The sequence below is a fragment of the Ranitomeya imitator genome, chromosome 7 (genome assembly GCF_032444005.1).
Source record: "Ranitomeya imitator isolate aRanImi1 chromosome 7, aRanImi1.pri, whole genome shotgun sequence".
Lineage (NCBI taxonomy): Eukaryota > Metazoa > Chordata > Amphibia > Anura > Dendrobatidae > Ranitomeya > Ranitomeya imitator.
The window spans coordinates 203,024,826-203,044,287 of NC_091288.1; the positions used below are offsets into that span (position 1 = coordinate 203,024,826).

At 47.2% G+C, this 19,462-nt stretch overlaps 1 protein-coding gene across 2 annotated transcripts in view; it reads right to left on the reverse strand.

Moving 5' to 3' along the window:
* LOC138645258 (ankyrin repeat and fibronectin type-III domain-containing protein 1-like) overlaps positions 1-19,462 on the reverse strand; it is a 238,878-nt gene that overhangs the window by 82,581 nt on the left and 136,835 nt on the right. For both annotated transcript variants that reach the window (XM_069734422.1, XM_069734424.1), the window contains one exon: positions 15,837-15,965. In XM_069734422.1, coding sequence (XP_069590523.1) covers positions 15,837-15,965 — 129 coding nt within the window. The remainder of the gene's footprint in view (positions 1-15,836; positions 15,966-19,462) is intronic.

Below are 19,462 nucleotides of genomic sequence, written 5' to 3' on the forward strand. Positions count from 1 at the left end.
CAACAGCTCTCCAAGGTGTGATCACTCCTTTTTAGATGCAGACTAACGAGCAGATCTAATTAGATGCAGGTGTTATTTTTGGGTTTGAAAATTTACAGGGTGATTCCATATTTTTTTTCCTCAGGAATTGAGTGATTCCATAATTTTACCCATATGCTTTTTTAAAAAAAGTAACCATCACAGACTACCACAGTTTTTGTCCTTGATTTCTTTTAGTGTTTCTTAAAGCCAGAAAGTTGCCATTTGAAATGACTGTAGTTTTGTGCTATATCTATGATCTGCTTTTTTTCTACAAATTAAACAACTGAATGAACATCCTCCACGGCCAGTGATTCCATAATTTTTGACAGGGGTTGTATGAGAGAACTAACCAGATGGCCGCCGGCAGAACCATCCATCGGCCAACAGCCAGCTAATGTGTATGGGAGGCTTAACAGGTTTTCATTGGGCAACCCCTTTAAGGGCTCCCTCTTGTCCGTAATTTTTCTTGTAGGCTAAAAACGCTTGAGTCTCATCAGTGTTCTCATTAGAATCTGAAGAGTTTGGTCATGGTTTCATCAGTGTTCTGATCAGAGTCGGCAGAGTTTGGTCACAGTTTCATCAGTGTTCTGATCAGAGTCAGCAGAGTTTGGTCACAGTTTCATCAGTGTTCTGATCAGAGTCGGCAGAGTTTGGTCACAGTTTCATCAGTGTTCTGATCAGAGTCAGCAGAGTTTGGTCACAGTTTCATCCGTGTTCTGATCAGAGTCGGCAGAGTGTGGTCACCGTTTCATCAGTGTCCTGATCAGAGTCAGAAGAGTTTGGTCACAGTTTCATCAGTGTTCTGATCAGAGTCAGCAGAGTTTGGTCAAAGTTTCATTAGTGTTCTGATCAGATTCAGCAGTGTTTGGTCACAGTTTCATCAGTGTTCTGATCAGTGTCAGCAGAGTTTGGTCACAGTTTCATCAGTGTTCTGATCAGAGTCGGCAGAGTTTGGTCACAGTTTCATCAGTGTCCTGATCAGAGCCAGAATAGTTTGGTCACAGTTTCATCAGTGTTCTGATCAGAGTCAGCAGAGTTTGGTCACCGTTTCATCAGTGTCCTGATCAGAGTCAGAAGAGTTTGGTCACAGTTTCATCAGTGTTCTGATCAGAGTCGGCAGAGTTTGGTCACAGTTTCATCAGTGTCCCGATCAGAGTCATCAGAGTTTAGTCACAGTTTCATCAGTGTTCTGATCAGAGTCAGCAGAGTTTGGTCACAGTTTCATCAGTGTTCTGATCAGAGTCAGCAGAGTTTGGTCACAGTTTCATCAGTGTTCTGATCAGAGTCATCAGAGTTTAGTCACAGTTTCATCAGTGTTCTGATCAGAGTATGCAGAGTGTGGTCACAGTTTCATCAGTGTTCTGATCAGAGTATGCAGAGTTTGGTCACAGTTTCACCAGTGTTCTGAGCAGAGTCAGCAGAGCTTGGTCACGGTTTCATCAGTGTTTCTAGAATAAAAATAAATAACTGATGGAGGTTTCAAACAATCTGTGGAAAACAGACAGTACACAGATGGCATCCGAGTGCTGTCCAATGTTTTTCACGGACCCAGAGATTTGCATTGATGAGTTTTATCGGACACTTGGATTAATATTGGACAAGTCTCCGCACTTTTGTGTGGACCACTCGGTCCAACAAAAAAAAAATCGGACAAGTGAACTTCCTCGTAGATTATCATCCTAGGTACAAGCGTTGAAAATATGGATATTACCCTATGAGAAAAACGGACGTGTGAATGATGCCAAACAGAGATGATGAGAACTACAGCTGTAAAAGAGGCCCCAGTGACTACAACCTTGGGCACATGAGCTCTCGGTCATGACGGATATACTGTACACCCAGGTATGGAAATCACGAATATACGCACAGGTTGTAGAGTCATAACGGATATATTCACAGGTTTGGGGGTCACGACGAAAGTAATGGATCCATTGTAAGGCAAATTCAATTTATCATAGATCCGTCAGTTTTCAATGTCAGATGCAAATTCTCCTTTCCGAACTAATACAGAACAGAAGCTTAATCTTTCCACATTTGCTTTAGTTCTTTCCGTTTAGTTGCTGTTTGACAGATGGAATAGGGGAGCCGGCAGAGAGCCGCATCTACGGACATTTGCCTTCACCTTGGCACAAGTCCAGGCCTCCGATCCGATAAGTACATTGGTGGAAACTCGACCACAGAAGTGGCGTACGTGACTTTTTTACATTCTCAGTGACAGAGAATAGGATGTGACATATGGTAAATGACATGAAATGATAATAATGAAGCAAATTGTGGCAAGTTTTTCTTGCAGATTTGGTTGAGGCCCCTTCAAAACAGTGCAAAACATTGTTTAGCACACATTCAATTTGGCACATGTGTGCTCCTCTTTTTGCTTTCTAAATCTTCCATTTTATCTGGGGTCTGATATGTCATGTTTTCTGCAGTAAATGCTATGTAAAATCAGGGGTTCAAGCTGAACGCCTTATTTTTGAGCCTTTATACTACCTGGCGTTGCTTCCTGCCAGCGACACATTCTCCAAAATGCCATGCACCCTGTTGGAAACATTGATCAGTGCACTGTGCATACTCTGTGCCAATAATGGTAACTTTCCCCAGTTATGCCCCATTTCCTACATTTTGGAGCAAATTACAACAAAATTCAGGAGAATTTTACTTAAAAGTAATTTTTTTGTTACATGCACTGCAATTAGGCTTCATTCAGACATAGGAAAAACGGACAGATAATTCTGATCAGAGTTTGGTCTGAGTATCATCAGTTTTTCTCTTAGTCCGATGTCATCCGAGGGTGGTCCAATTTTTTCACGGACCCATGCACTTGCGCTGCCGATTTTGATCCGACGCTCGGAATAAAAAAATCAAACTTTTCTCTGGTATTTACTGTGGACCACTCGGCCAGAGAAAAAAAAAAATCAGAAATGTGCACAGGCCCATAGAATATCATAGGTATGAGTGTGATAAGTGAAAACTACTGGTATGATAAAACTGGATGTGTGAATGATCCTTTCTGCTCGGCCTCACCAATCCCCTGCTGATCTCGTTTCGGCACTCATCTGGCCTCAAGTTTATTGGTTCCATTTTCGCCCCCCAGAAGTTGCCGAAAATTCCTGCTTAGCCAATCACTGGATGAGGAGGGTCATCGCTACAGCCAATAATGGGCTAAGCAAACATTTCCACCATTCTAATAGAGAAGGACAGAGACCAGCGGAAACTGGGTAAGTGTGTGAACAGGATCCGAAGGGGATCCATTCTTTCATTATTTTAGGGCAGTCATAGATATTTCCCAAAATAACCCCTTTAAATTTCACTTTATCAAAAACATCGGACATTAAAACTGTCAGTCAACCAATCACAGTGGACCTTTGACAGCGGTGAAGAATTGAAGCTGATCTCTCATTTCTGGCCTTTCGATTGGAGTCCACATCTCCGCACCATCCAGAATGTCTGCAGAGTTTCAACAACAAGAACATTTTAACATGGCCGCGTAATGTGTACTCAGCTCCGCCGCAAGCCATGAAACCTAATACAGGAAACCCAGAGTATGAATTTCGCGTTGGTATCCTGCCCCTAAGAGCAGATCTAATGACTCCAATAAACATGATTTCTATTTTGTGAGACAGAATCTCAATAAGATATTAACGAGGCACCAGGAAAAGAAACCACGAACTTGACAGACTTCATTTATTTCCCCCCACCACAGGCCCACATAGGTTTCCCAGAATGGGTGGGAAAAGCCCTACTGTTTATCTGCCTTCCAGTCCCGATTCCATCCACCCTCTGAGAGTTCCCGGCCAAGTTTCTGCGTTCGCCTCTTGGCTTATGAGCCCACCACGAAGTACTTTCACACACACACCGCAGTCCACAAGAACATGGGCCCCGTCCAAGAACCCGAGCGGCTTGTACAACAACTCCCAGATAGCATTACTTGCGAAAGCAAAGAGACTCCAGGGTCATTAGTAAGAGATTGGAGAAAGGAGGGAAGCCGGCATGGGAAATGTGGCAGACGTTGGCATCTTTTAACATGAAGAATGTAATCACTTGGTCACCGGCCAAAAACACGACATAAGCAAATGTGTATATCTGTAATAAATTATCGTCACATCATGAATCATTATCCGGCTGCTGTTAGACATGGATTATGGGATAGTCCACAACTGAAACACACAATATTACATTTACTCAGTTTTATTAACATACTACGTTGTCTATGACCCCCCATATCGTCCACCTTCAAAACCCACTTAAAATCCCTTCTACAGTTACCTCCTGTATTATACTCCAGAGCTGCACTCACTATTCTGCTGGTGCAGTCACTGTGTACATACATTACTGATCCTGAGTTACATCTTGTAGTATACCCCAGAGCTGCACTCACTATTCTGCTGGTACAGTCACTGTGTACATACATTACATTTCTGATCCCGAGTTACCTCCTGTATTATACTCCAGAGTTGCACTCACTATTCTGCTGGTGCAGTCACTGTGTACATACATTACATTACTGATCCTGAGTTACCTCCTGTATTATACTCCAGAGTTGCACTCACTATTCTGCTGGTGCAGTCACTGTATACATACATTACATAACTGATCCTGAGTTACATCCTGTATTATACTCCAGAGCTGCACTCACTATTCTGCTGGTGCAGTCACTGTGTACATACATTACATTACTGATCCTGGGTTACATCCTGTATTATACTCCAGAGCTGCACTCACTATTCTGCTGGTGCAGTCCCTGTGTACATACATTACATTACTGATCCTGAGTTACATCCTGTATTATACCCCAGAGCTGCACTCACTATTCTGCTGGTGCAGTCACTGTGTACATACATTACATTACTGATCCTGAGTTACATCCTGTATTATACTCCAGAGTTGCACTCACTATTCTGCTGGTGCAGTCCCTGTGTACATACATTACATTACTGATCCTGAGTTACATCCTGTATTATACCCCAGAGCTGCACTCACTATTCTGCTGGTGCAGTCCCTGTGTACATACATTACATTACTGATCCTGAGTTACATCCTGTATTATACTCCAGAGCTGCACTCACTATTCTGCTGGTGCAGTCCCTGTGTACATACATTACATTACTGATCCTGAGTTACATCCTGTATTATACCCCAGAGCTGCACTCACTATTCTGCTGGTGCAGTCACTGTGTACATACATTACATTACTGATCCTGAGTTACATCCTGTAGATCTTTTATTATAAAAATGAAAAACATAACAATAATAATAGCAGAAAACATAACAAAAATATTAGCCAGAAAATAAACAGTATACTGAACACTGGTCCAGCCGCTCATTCTCTCCTCTCACACATATTATACAGTATATACAGAATAACTACTTTGACCTTCTGGTCCGGTCACCAAACAAAATAATAATAACAAATAAAATAAACAATGGCAAACAAAAACTATATACATGAACTTTTTTTTTTTTTTTAAATAAAATAACTACAAATTACACAAATATATACAATACTAAGCTATCCTTCATTCCCAATCCCCCGCACTGACCTGAGAGCTGGTCCTGCGTCTCATGCCTCAGTCCAGGTCCAACGTCCATAGGCCAGATCAGGCAGTGCCAGTTTTCCTCCAAACAACCCAGTGTCCTATAGTTCCACAAGATAATCCCACCTCCCCCCTTTTCCCACCACCCAACCTAACACCTACACCCAATTCTATATCCCTATATACAATATATACATTATATACAGCAGCACACACCACAATAATTACAAATCACGAAGCCCAAGTTCGGCGCCTGCAGCCCTACATCACTGTATAATGATCAAACAAAACAAAAATCTACAGTGTCAGCATCAGCCCACCACCAGGAAAGGAGATGACCAGACTAGGGCACACTAAAAGAAAAGCCCCTCCAGAGGAGAGCGGCCCTCCGTGTGCCCAGTCTCCCATACTCCAGAGAGCGCACCTTCACCAGGTCACCGAGTATGGTCCTAAACACATCTTCCACTGGGAGGATTTTTCGTTGCGTCGATACTAAGCACCGTGCGTTCCACGTGTGATACCTAACCACTGCGCTAACTAGAAATAAGGTGCAGCGGTCCCGACCACCAAGGTCTCCGAATGCTCCATAGGCCCATTCCGCATGGGAGAGACCGGCCAGCCGAGACCAGCCAATGAAGGCGCCCACCCTGTTGTACACCTCTGTGTTGAAGGGACAATGAAGCAGGAAGTGGTCCATGCTTTCCAGCAAGGTACCACAATGCTCCCGAGGACAATTCCTATCCTCAGAGCTCCTACACTTCAGATTGTCCCTCACACACAGTTTCCCATGGAAGCAGTGCCAAGCCAAGTCCCAAAACTTCGAGGGGATCCTGATAGAATTCAAAAGATGCAGACCCACCCCAAGATCCCGACTTGGGCAGTCCCTGAGCGCCAGAGGCCTCTGGAAATGGGTCAACAGAACCCTATTGTCAAGGAGTTTCCTTGGCAGAGTCCTGATCTCCCACATTCCCAGACCCCACCGACGAATTACCTTCAGAACCAAGGTAGCGTAAGCCGGAAGATGTCCATGCGGTGTGCGAAGATCCTTCACTTGCCCTCCTGTCTCCCATTCCTGGAAGAAAGGCTGAAACCATCCCCTACAGGAGAATACCCACGGAGGAGCCCTCTCTTTCCAGAGGTTTGCGATATTGATCTTAATGAAGGTATCCACAAGGAATACCACAGGGTTGACCATACCCAACCCTCCTAGTCTCCTCGTACGGTAAGTAACCTCCCTCTTGACCAGGTTCAGTCTATTCCCCCATAACAGTTGGAAGAACAAACTGTAGACCCGAGTCCAGAGAGATTCCGGCAAGATGCATACACTGCCCAGATAAATCAGTAAAGGGAGCAGGTAAGTTTTGATCAGGTTTACCCTTTCCCTTAGGGTCAAAGACCAACCCTTCCATTGGTTCACCTTCTGAGTGGCGATCTCTAGCCTGCTGTCCCAATTTTGTTTGGGGTAATCCCCCTGGCCAAATTCGATGCCAAGGACTTTTGCAGAGACTTTGGGTCCTGGAAGGGTGTCCGGGAGATCGAAACCAGGATCTCCTCCTCCCAGCCAGAGACTCTCACACTTATCCCGGTTGATCTTGGACCCGGATGCCTCCGAGTAGCGATCTACCTCTGACATCAGCCACCCTGCCTCCTCATGAGAGGAAACAAACACAGTGACATCATCAGCATACGCCACCACCCTCAGAGTGGCTTCCGGTGCTGCCTGGTCCATCCCAATCCCGGCCAACGGTCCACGCTCCACCCTCCTAAGAAGAGGGTCAATCGCAAACACGTACAGCAGCGGGCTCAAGGGACAACCCTGGCGAACACCGGACCCAACATCAAAAGAGCTGCCAATCCAACCATTCACAAGCGGGAAACTCTCTGCCCCACTGTACAAGGTCTTAAGCCAATCAACAAACCCCCCCGGCAGGCCATATCTCAGAAGGACGGACCAGAGGTACTCATGATTAACCCGATCCAACGCTTTTGCCTGGTCCAGTGACAGCATGTACCCCTTCCAGTGACCAGCCCTACCCTGCTCCACTGCCTCTCGGACACAGAGCACAGCACTAAATGTGCTGCGGCCTGGAACAGAGCAATGCTGGGCCGCCGAAAGGAGTCGGGGTGCAAATGTCACCAGCCGATTAAACAGCACCTTTGCCAGAACCTTCCTGTCTGCATTGAGAAGCGCTATGGGACGCCAGTTCTCAATGCAAGACGGGTCCTTACCCTTTGACAAGATGATCAGAGCAGACCTCCTCATTGACTTCGGCAGAGTGCCCGAGGAAAGACACTCATTGAATACCTCAGTCAAGAGGGGAACCAAAACGTCCTTAAAGGTCTTATAGAATTCAGATGTTAAACCATCTGGACCAGGCGATTTTTTGGGGGCAAGCCCTTCAATCGCCAACTGAACTTCCTCTTCCCTGATCATTTCTGTCAAAACGTCAAGAGAGGGGTCTACCCCTGGTTCGGGGACAGCTTCAGCCAGGAAAGCCGACATCTCATCCCAATCAAGATCACTCTTGCCCAAGAGGTGCGAGTAGAAGGATCTGACAACCTCCAGGATCCCTGATCTGGATCGCCTCAGGGACCCCGTAGTGTCGACCAGTCCTGTAACCACTTTACTATTCACTGACATCTTGCAGTTTCTGTAAGGGTCGGGCGAGCGGTATTTCCCGTAATCCCTCTCAAAAACCAAAGATGCGTGTCTATCGTACTGACACCTCATAAGCAAAGATTTCACTCTGGAGATCTCCTCGCGGCTACCTCCAGTTGAGACAAGATGCTCGAGTTTCCTCCTCAGACCCTGATACAGGCGGTACCTGCTCAGACTCCTGAGGCTCGAGAGCTGGCGGAAGAATCTCGCCACCCTTTCCTTGAACATCTCCCACCACTCTGACTTACTACTACAAAGATCCAGTAATGGTACCTGGCTCTGAAGAAAATCCTCAAAGGACTGTCTTATCTCCGCTTCTTCCAAGAGAGATGAATTGAGCCTCCAAAAGCCTCTTCCCATCCGGAGGGTCTCTGTAACATTCAGAGAAAACAAAATTAAACAGTGGTCGGAGAACTCCACCTCAACAACAGACACTGCTGAAGAGACAGCTTCCTCCTTTAAATAAAACCTATCTATTCTGGACCTACAGTTACCTCTATGATAGGTGAACCCCTCGTGGCCTGGGGTGTGCCGAATGTGGACATCCACCAGGCGAGCCTCACTAGCTATACTATTAAGGGCGACGCTATCATAAGTCAGCTTGTCTCTGGAACCTCCTCTATCTTGGGGCCTCGTGACAGCATTGAAGTCCCCTCCAAAGACAACCTGCCGACTTGTAAAAAGGTAGGGCTTGATCCTCATAAAGAGACACTTCCGGTCCCACTTAGATTGGGGACCATAGATGTTAATGAGCCGGAGCTCTTGTCCCTTCATGAGGACATCTAAGATCAGGCACCTCCCCATTTCTAACTCAATAACCCGTCAGCATTCCACCGGTGCGGTAAAAAGGACCGCCACTCCGCTATACGGCTCGGCCGCAAGAGACCAATAGGAGGGCCCGAGTCTCCACTCCCTCTTAGCTTTAAACACATCTGCCATGTTTGGCAGCCTGGTCTCTTGCAAAAAGAAAATGTCAGCTTCAACCCGGCTGAGAAAATCAAAGGCCACAAATCTAGCTGTATTTGACTTTATGCTGGCGACATTAATGGACGCCAGCGTCAACGGAGTGGGTACCGCCATCATTGGTGATTGAGTTAGATGGCTTTCTTTTTCCCACTCCCCTTATCCTCTGCCTCAGAGGAGGAATCCTTCCCCCTCTTTAATGACAATGAAGTATCCATTCCCACGTGTTTTTTATTTTTTTGGTCCTCGTCTCCGGACTCTGGGCCAGCCCCTCCCTCCAAGGATCTTACATTCCCAGAAGGAGGAGACTCGGCGTCCCCTGTGAGCCTCGCCGAAGCCAGGACCTCACCCTCAGCTTCCTCCTCAGAGGAAGAGATGTTTTCAAGGGCGTGGAACCGGTTAGAAAGACCAACCAGAGGGGAGTTGGTTTTTCCTTCCTTAGGTACCTTGGTCAGAGCGGGAGAAGATGTTTTATCTCCCTTCTTTCTTTTCTTTTTGGTGCCGAGCTTACGCTTGTCCTCTAGCCACTGCCTATTATCCTCATCCATACTTTCATAATGGGAGGACTCTGAGGCAGTGGCACTTTCCTCCCTGTGGATCCTCCTGACCTCCTCATCCAACTCATCACCCCTTGGGGCCTCAGCAGCAAGACTGGCATCCAGAACAGGGGCCGCCCCAGTAGTACGAGGCTCGCCCAGCTCCCTATCCTGTCTGCGCTTGTCTAGACGCCTTAGCTGGGCAGGCGTCTTTTTATTGCTTTTCTTCCTTGGCCCCTCAGCTCCCTCACCCCTGCTAGTCCCTTCCCCAGCAGAATCAGCCTCACGGCTTTCTCCCACCGGGGTCACGACTGCATTAGCGAAGGAGCGAGGACAACGGCTGAATGGGTGACCTAACTCACCACACAGGTGACACCTAATCTCCACACAAGATGCAGCAAGATGGCCGATATCCCCACACAGTGCACACTTCTGCACAGTGCAGTTTGCGCTGAAGTGTGTGGGGTCGCCGCACTTGTGGCAGAGCTTCGGTTGCCCCTGGTAGAAGACCAGGATACGATCCCTACCCAGGAAGGCAGATGATGGTATGTGGGCAACCGTACCACCTGAACGCTTAAGTTTTACCATAAACGTCCAGGCCCCTGACCAGATACCAAACTCGTCACGGTTTTTCTTTGGCATTTCTACCACCTCTCCATACCGGCTAAGCCACGTCATGATGTCATAACAAGAAAGTGACTCGTTACAAGTCATCACGGTCACTTTCTTGACTTGGTTTTGGCGAGACACCACCTGAACGGCAAAGTCTCGCCAGCCGGGCTCATTTTTTGCCAACTCATAGTTCGACCAGAAGAGCTCCAGCCCCTCTGGCCGAACAAAGCTGACATCAAAATTAGGTGTGGAATAGGGATGTATCAAGGCGTAGATGTCAATCGCACTGAAGCCCATCCTCAGCAGGAGCTCCACAACTTTAGACCTTGGAGGACACGCATCATTGCCCCTCCACTGAAGACGGACCACATTCCTACGCACACTACCCGGCCCGGCTGTTGGGAGGGACCACACTGTATTCCCCCCTCTTTGCTCTCGGAAGGCCCCGAGGCCATGCCTCTCTATCCAGAAGGATAGATCAACCTCTCGACCCTCTACCATTAGTGATCTTTCCCCCTTCTTTAGAGCCTCCAGGAGACGCCGTTGCAACATGCCGTCCCCAGAGCCCGGAGATGAGGAGGATGCCCTATTTCCCCCGGAGGTGACAGCGGCATAACTCCTGACAGGCGCTGCCACCACCGGGGGGGCAACCGGACCAGTGACCACATCCACACCAACAGCATCACTATTACCCACCTCCATAACCCCCTCACCCTCTACCAAACCAGCAACCACACCACTAGACAAAGAGTTTTCCTCATTCATACCCACCACCACATTCACTCCTGCTGGACCAGTGACAACAGGGGGTGACATTTTGACCTCCGCATCATCAGGCACAAGGGGCTGATTCTCCTCCACAGAACTGGAGGTGACCTCACCCCTGGTCTTACGTGTGCCCTCCGCATCATCAGATGATATTTTCCGCTGCTTTACTGTTACCAGGCGCCGCTGATCTTTCGCCACTGTGGGGCGCCGCTGATCCTTTATGTCAGCATCTTGTTGACCAGCAGCGCCAACACAGAACAGGACTTTGGGAGGAGGACCGGAACTCCCAGCCCCAGCAACCCCCTCACACTGCCGCCGCTCCTCAACTAAGTGATCAGCGGCAACAGCATTCAAGGGCACCGAGGCTACCGGAGCTGCCCCCGACACTGGGCCGCTCCCCCCTCCCACTGAGGAGCGCACCACAGCATCGTGGCCTGATCGTTTGCCCGCCGCCGGGCCGCCCTCACTGTCCAGCCTCTTGGCTGATGCACCTGCTGCTACATCCCCGCTACTACAAGCAGAGACGGAGCTCTGCGCCTCATTACCGTGCTCTGTAATCTCCCCGCGCTTTTGCACCGGATCCACAGCAGAACCCGGGCTGGGCTGGGCAACGGGGCTTATACAGCGAGCTGACCCTGCAGCCGACTCAGGGGGTACAGGGAGGGGGGCATATACATAGCTTACCGCTTCCTGCAGCTTAGGTTTGATCTTCTTTACCTTTTTCTTCTGGCCCCCAGGTGCCTCCTCTGGTAAATCATCACCAAGATGGAAGTTCTGAAGGCACACTGGGGACTCCAGCAGCTTGATCTCTGCCATTAGCGCCCCTCCCTGGCCGATGTCACTGTCCTCCCCAGAGCCAGCAGAACTGCGACGAGATGTCATCGTCGCCTGTCCAGCAGGGAGCTCGCTGCACGTGGCCTCTGAGTGACTAAAAGGGCTGTCAGGTGGAGCTTTCTGCTGGTCATCCTCCTCCTCATCATCATCATCCACCTGGCACTCAGGCTGCAGCCCCATCTGCCTTTGCTCTCTGTTATCAGCCATTTCCCTGAATCGATCTTCATTAATAAGTTTTTCCTTAAACGGTCCACTTTTTTCTCTTATGAAAGCTTTTCTGACTTCAAGCTCATTGATGTCCACTTTCAGTCTCCTTACCTCCGCCTGGAGCTGATTCTTCCTCGGTTTGGAGGAACTTGCAGCTTTGTTGCTTGTGCAGCGCAGCTCCTCCCGGAGTCTCATCAGTCTCTTGCTAGCATCTTCATACTCACGGAGGTGGCTCATGACCCGGGAGGCATAGGTGGTCACAGACTCCTGGGGACCCTGCAGCGCCCAACCCTCCTTGGTGAGGTCGGCCTCACCTCCGTGAGCACTCAGCTTTCCTCCAGAAGGGCCGCCATCTTGCATACTAGCAGGCTTCTCCTCCATGGAAGCCTTGCGGCTTCTCTGGGTCTCTGCAGACCTGGTGGGAGTAGGAGCCACATTGCTGCGACTCCTGGTGGAGCGTCTCACCCCCGAATCCTCTGATGTGCAGGCTGGTTGCTGGTTCCTTCTGCCCCCCGCCAGCCTGGTCCGGGAAGCAGAAGCCTGGGACTTGGCTCCCTCACTCATCCCAGGAAACCCACTCCCTCCCTGGGTAAGAGAGAGAGCAGGTCCCCAGGTGGAGAGATGGTGGTTCTCTGGAGCTCAGGAGCACACTGCAGGTTCAGCAGCGACCGCACCCACAATTAGCACAATGAGCAGCAGCTGAGCAGAGCTGCACCCACTATCCTGCTGGTGCAGTCACTGTGTACATACATTACATTACTGATCCTGAGTTACATCCTGTATTATACCCCAGAGCTGCACTCACTATTCTGCTGGTGCAGTCCCTGTGTACATACATTACATTACTGATCCTGAGTTACATCCTGTATTATACCCCAGAGCTGCACTCACTATTCTGCTGGTGCAGTCACTGTGTATATACATTACATTACTGATCCTGAGTTACATCCTGTATTATACTCCAGAGCTGCACTCACTATTCTGCTGGTGCAGTCCCTGTGTACATACATTACATTACTGATCCTGAGTTACATCCTGTATTATACTCCAGAGCAGCACTCACTATTCTGCTGGTGCAGTCACTGTGTACATACATTACTGATCCTGAGTTACATCCTGTATTATACTCCAGAGCTGCACTCCCTATTCTGCGTGTTTCAGAGCTGAAAGTCTCCCATTGCTGACTATTTTCAGGACCTCTGCTTGCTGTCAGAGCCATTGCTTTATATTCCTGGGTGGCAGAAGGGAACATTGTTTAGAGAGACTGATAGCAGCCAGATGATCTCCCTATGCTGTTGAGTCTGCTGCACATTTTCGGGTCAGTCTTTGGATTCTCCCAATGGCCGTTTCCATTCATTGACAGGAAATACAGATCTTGAAAGTGCACAGCTGACATACAATATATATTAGAAGTTACTGATTGATGTGAAGACTTTACTCCAGTATATGGAAGCATATATGTTGCAGATTAATGACCTGTGTCGCCCCTGTATACAGCCCCATCTCGCCCCTCCGCCAGCTGCAGACACACGACCGATGGCGGCAGTCACTTGCACATTGTATACGTCTTTGTGACGGCTGCCAGCACAGCAGGAATGACGCGATTTTCCATGGATGTGACCAGAATGCCTTTTTTTTTTTGGTTTCCTTAGGGCACATTACCTGGTTCAGAAAAATTTGGCAGATATGACAATGATGTTAGTTATGAGGGAATGTCAGGCCGAGTCCTAATGACAAAGATCGCACTGTCTCCACTGCGGTTTACTTCTCGTCAAGCACATTATATACGGCTGACAACGGCCAAGTTGTGAGATCAGACAATCGCTGCTAAAGAGGCAGGAAAGCGGTCATTCCTGTAAGACACGTCGGTATATAAAGATTCAGCGTCACTCATAAAGAGGACCATCACCGGATATCACAATACAAACCGTGTGCATTGTTAGATCACTTAGACCTGATGGGGCTGGTGTCCCTACTGTGAAAATCCATATTAGAAAAGCTGTCATGAAAATTTATAATAATAATTTTAGGAGTTCAACGTATAAAAGTCTCAATTCAAGTTTAGGATTTAAAATCCATATCAGAACAGGGATGTAAAGTAAGTTCACCGGCCTCATCAAGTCTGTGAAATCCGCTTCATAATGGATCGTGAAATCTGGTGCCAGATCAGCTTTAGTATTCAGGATTTTCATCTGTTACCCCAGAAAGAAAAATGGTTACAAAGAGCGTCTCTCTCTCGGGCAGACATGTCCTGTTCTGCATTTCACAGACAACTCACTGATTTCAATGGGAGCTGTGTAATACTTAATTTCCCCTGTGGGGGCACTGCAGGAAAACTGAACACTTACTGCCAATTTTACAAATGAATTACATCTGATTAATGGAGGTCCCAGCAGGGGGATGGCTGTGTGGACAACATCTACTTGTCAGACGAGTCCATTGACAAAGTAGAGAACATCTTTAGGCTGAAACTTCTTTGTTAATATACAGCGTGTCTTAAAGGGTGTGTCATGTTTTTAGGCACCACCATTATTAGTCAATTTCCAAATGCTTTCTAATTGCCCATATTTGCCCCACCACTGTTACCACAGCCCAGTTATGGATTGTCTAATGGTCGTAGTGTCTGATTACTCCATAGAGCCAAGGCCTCCAAATATGAAACAGTAATTGGGGCCTACAAAAATGATCATCATTCTGGAAGAAGCTGCATCTTCAGTCATTTTAGAAGAAAGGGGCACATTTCCCTTTGCCTCAGGAACCAAAAGTTCCGAAGAACCTCTACCACCATGGCAGCCGGCATAGCAGTCGATATGGCAGAGAAAAAAACAAATGCCGATGGCTAGGAATTCAAAGACCAAACATATCACCAAGTTTTCATGCCCATCGTGTCACCAATGGAAGTTGGTCATGGTGAACTTGACCAGATCCTAAGTTGATCAACGGGATTCCAAAACTAATTTGATACCTAATATACATAAACTTGAGTTTAGGTTCTCCGTGTCACAATGGATCTACACTAGAGTTGAGCGAAAAGGTTCCCTAGAACCTGTTCAAGAAGACACACTGGTTGTCCATGTCCACCAGGTTGGTGCAACATCATCGTTATAGCATGACACACGCATGACATTGGGCCAGGTCTACTAAGCAGAAGAGGTGCTGGGGATGCCGACAAGTAGGAGGCTCACAGGGCTCTGGTTCACTGTCCATGCAGTACTGAAATCTTTATTCTCAACTGTGATCTGCATATGATGGATGCATATCAATAAAGCTGTGTAGAAGACAACCTTCATTAGACCAAGACAACCTTCATTAGACCAAGACAACCTTCATTAGACCAAGACAACCTTCATTAGACCAAGACAACCTTCATTAGACCAAGACAACCTTCATTAGACCAAGACAACCTTCATTAGACCAAGACAACCTTCATTAGACCAAGACAACCTTCATTAGACCAAGACAATCTTCATTAGACCAAGACAACCTTCATTAGACCAAGTCTCGTTTGGTAAGACAGCAACCCTTGCAATACTTAAAGTGGTCAATGAGATCTTAACTATTTTTATGCCTCATGCAAAACTTGAGCTACCCCAACCAAACGAAGTCTACGAAGAACATCCAACATGGCACCACACCAGAACGGTCTACTCTACAACCACCATGTCTTTTCCGCAGACCAGTCTGACTCTGTCCCTCTATTCTCACCATTCAATGCTCAGTGATCGTGGTCTGAATGCGGGCTGCTCCAGCGGTGCGGGCTCAGCATCGTTCTTCTTCTCGGACCTCTCCTTCAGTGACAACCTGTGGGTTAGCTTTGAGAAGCCTCCAGTGGACCTGCGGGTGGGATAAAAACAGGAGGTGTTACTGGAGGCTCCTGGACAACTCTCCTTCTTCGCTGCTCTCAGGACCAAGGACAGAGCATCTATGGGTCTTCTCAGGGAAAAAAAAAAAAAACACAAATTCTCCCACTAAGCCATGACGGTTCTCCTTAAATAATAGAAACGTTGGAGAATGGTACTGTACCGCATTGTATCACCGGCTATTTATAGAGTGCACAGACTGTGCTGCAGCAGCGAGATGAATCATGGCAGATATGCAGTGTCTGTGCAGGCATATGTAACCAATACCACTGACAGTAACATGGACAACCCCTACCAACACACACAAACAACCAGCGCACGGATGGGCTGCGACGTCCGCTCGCCCCGGGGTAACGGCTGAGCTTTCAGGATGGTCAAAGTCTTGACTGAAAACAATTGTAACCCAAGGAGAAATCACATTATGCGATCTCAGTGAGGCGGCAGCATCCCTTTGGGCACAAACTTAGTGCTTGTGTGTATGTGCGATGGACGTGCGTGTATAGATGCAGCTGCGAGCGCTGCACAAGCAAATGGAGGAATTCAATAACCCGCTTCATTTATAAATGGACTGCGATATGATGAGCCGCTCTCGAGGGAAGCCCCGATATGTCTGCGAGCGGAATGAATGGTTCATGTGCAGTGAAGCCCTGCGCATAATTCAGTTCATTTCCTGCCATTCCCGAGCATCGACTTAAACCTCGCGCCCTCAGCTGATCCGCCTGTCAGTCTGTAGATACTTAGCGCACATTTATCACCTTCGTGGCTCTGTCTAATGCTTCAATCTCACCATTGTTAATAGGTTTAGTAATTATAAGCCACGCTGCTTTATAGAACATATCCCGGCTAGAAGACTGAAAAAAATAGATAGATAGATATATGATAGAAAGATAGATAATAGATGGATAGATAATAGATACATGATAGATATATAATAGATAGATAACAGATAGATAATAGATGATAGATAGAGGATAGACAATAGATAGATAATAGATATCAGATAGATAATAGAGGATAGACAATAGATAGATAATAGATAGAGGATAAATAATAGATGATAGATAATAGATAGATGATACACAGAGGATAGATAGATAATAGATAGATCGATAGATAATAGATATGAGAATTTCACCCCTTTATCACATTGCTCTGCCCTAACATGGCATACAATATAATGGCCATAGCCTTTGTACGATCTCCGCTTGCTGTAAGTGAATGGGACCCTGTACACAAATGCATGGAGAATACGCCGGACTTGCTTCTTCTATTATTTGGGGTCAGTCTACGTCTTATCTGAGGGTGCAGGGATCTATTTTTATTGTTCTTTTAGCATTTCTTTCTGTCCCTGGCCGTTTCCCACCACCTGTCACCGCTTCCTTTACCAACATCCTACTGACATGGAAGCAATGAATAATGGAGTAAGGACAGGGAATAAGACGAAACACATACTCTCATTAGCAGAAATAGAATGTGATGGTCTTTACCCAGAATCCCCTGCGGTGCGGGGACCCACGGTGGTGCGTCTTTATGACTACATGGCAGTGTACATTTTTCGGGCCCCCTATGGGATCGCCCTTCATAACTGTTCTTTGACGATGAAAAGTTGAGCGCGGATTTCACATCTCATTTCAAGTTGTCAGCCCCAATGATTATCTGGGATTTGTGATGTCAGCTGGTTGTCAAAATAAGCTCCAGAAGGGAGATGGCGGCACGTTCAGCCCCGCTGCTGGGTATTGTTCGTCTCTGCTTCCTCCAGAGGAGCCGCTATGTGGAGCGCAGCGACTCTTCCCTCATTAGCGGGGGGAGTTGCCGAATGCAAAACTGGAGCACCAAAGGGAATAAACGAGGGGGCAACGAAGTGAAGAAAGCTTTTATAAGGGGATTTTTCGAGCAGCGTCGGTTTTGGTTTTGATCTTTACAGAGATATATGACCTATACATCATGCAGGGAAGGATGGAGCCACTGTCTAGTATGGCCGCAGCCCGGTCTGGGTACTGATCTTGGATGGGGGTGCGTTATGTGCTGGGTGGGTTCTGTCCATCTCCTCTACAATCCCATCATGGCTGGAACGTATCCAAACCAGTGATCAACTTCTCAGCCTAGGCTTCTATCCCAAAGGGGGCAAACCCTGAATCCCCCATATTGGCCCCAACAGTCAAGGTTGATCTCCTCTCTTTAATATTGGGGATCTGTGAAGGACTCTGCAGAGGCAGAAATAAGGAACACTGGGCAAAGGCCTGTCTTTGTGGTTCCAGTCTGACCTGTATAACTATGCTTCCCGCGTTTTACAATGGCAGGAGCCCCGCATAGACCTGGAGTCAGACCGTGGTCATGAAAAGGCCAAACAGTAATAAATAAAACCCACATTTTTCTAGAATAGAAAAATAGTGACAAATGGGTTAATGTCAAGTCCTTCTTCAGGATTTCAGTTTCACTTTACAGCGCTACATTGGAAGGCTAAAACTCTGTAATTATATGAGTAAAAATGTCAGCACTGCTGCTTGGTTCCCTATAATAGAGGGCATACTTAATTCAGGACCCCTCCATGAGTCTATGAGCCCAAGGAACTAATCTCACTACAGCCTCAGTCGCTGGCACAAAAGGAGGAAATGATAAGACATGTAGGGGGTAGATATGCCCTGTCCTTGTGGTTCCATTAGGACTGTAGCAGATATTATATCACAGCACTGTACCGTGTCGTTCCCATCTTCAAAAAGGGGAAGGTAGACCCAGGGAACTATAGGCCGGTGAGTCTGACGTCTATACTAGGAAAGATCTTTGAACAAATTATTAAACAGCATGTATGTAAGCACCTGGATAAGAATGAAGTGATTAACCAAAGTCAGCATGGGTTTGTAACTAATAAGTCATGTCAGACTAACTTAATTTCCTTCTAAGACAGAATCACTGACTGGGTGGATTAGGGAAATGCTGTAGATATATATATTATATCTTGACTTCAGCAAAGCATTTTACAAAGTATCTCACACCATCCTTATTGAAAAAACTAGATTGTGGCCCGATTCTAACGCATCGGATATTCTAGAATATGCATGTCCCCGTAATATATGGACAATGATGATTCCAGAATTTGCGGCAGACTGTGCCCGTCGCTGATTGGTCGAGGCAACCTTTATGACTTAATCGTCGCCATGGCAACCATTATGACATCTACGTCGATACTGTGCCCGTCGCTGATTGGTCGAGGCGAATTGTGGCAGACTGTGCCCGTCGCTGATTGGTCGAGGCGAATTCGTGGCAGACTGTGCCCGTCGCTGATTGGTCGAGGCAACCTTTATGACATCATCGTCACCATGCTGTGCCCGTCGCTGATTGGTCGAGGCCTGGTGGCCTCGACCAATCAGAGACGCGGGATTTCCAAGACAGACAGACAGACAGACGGAAAAACCCTAAGACAATTACAGTGGGGCAAAAAAGTATTTAGTCAGTCAGCAATAGTGCAAGTTC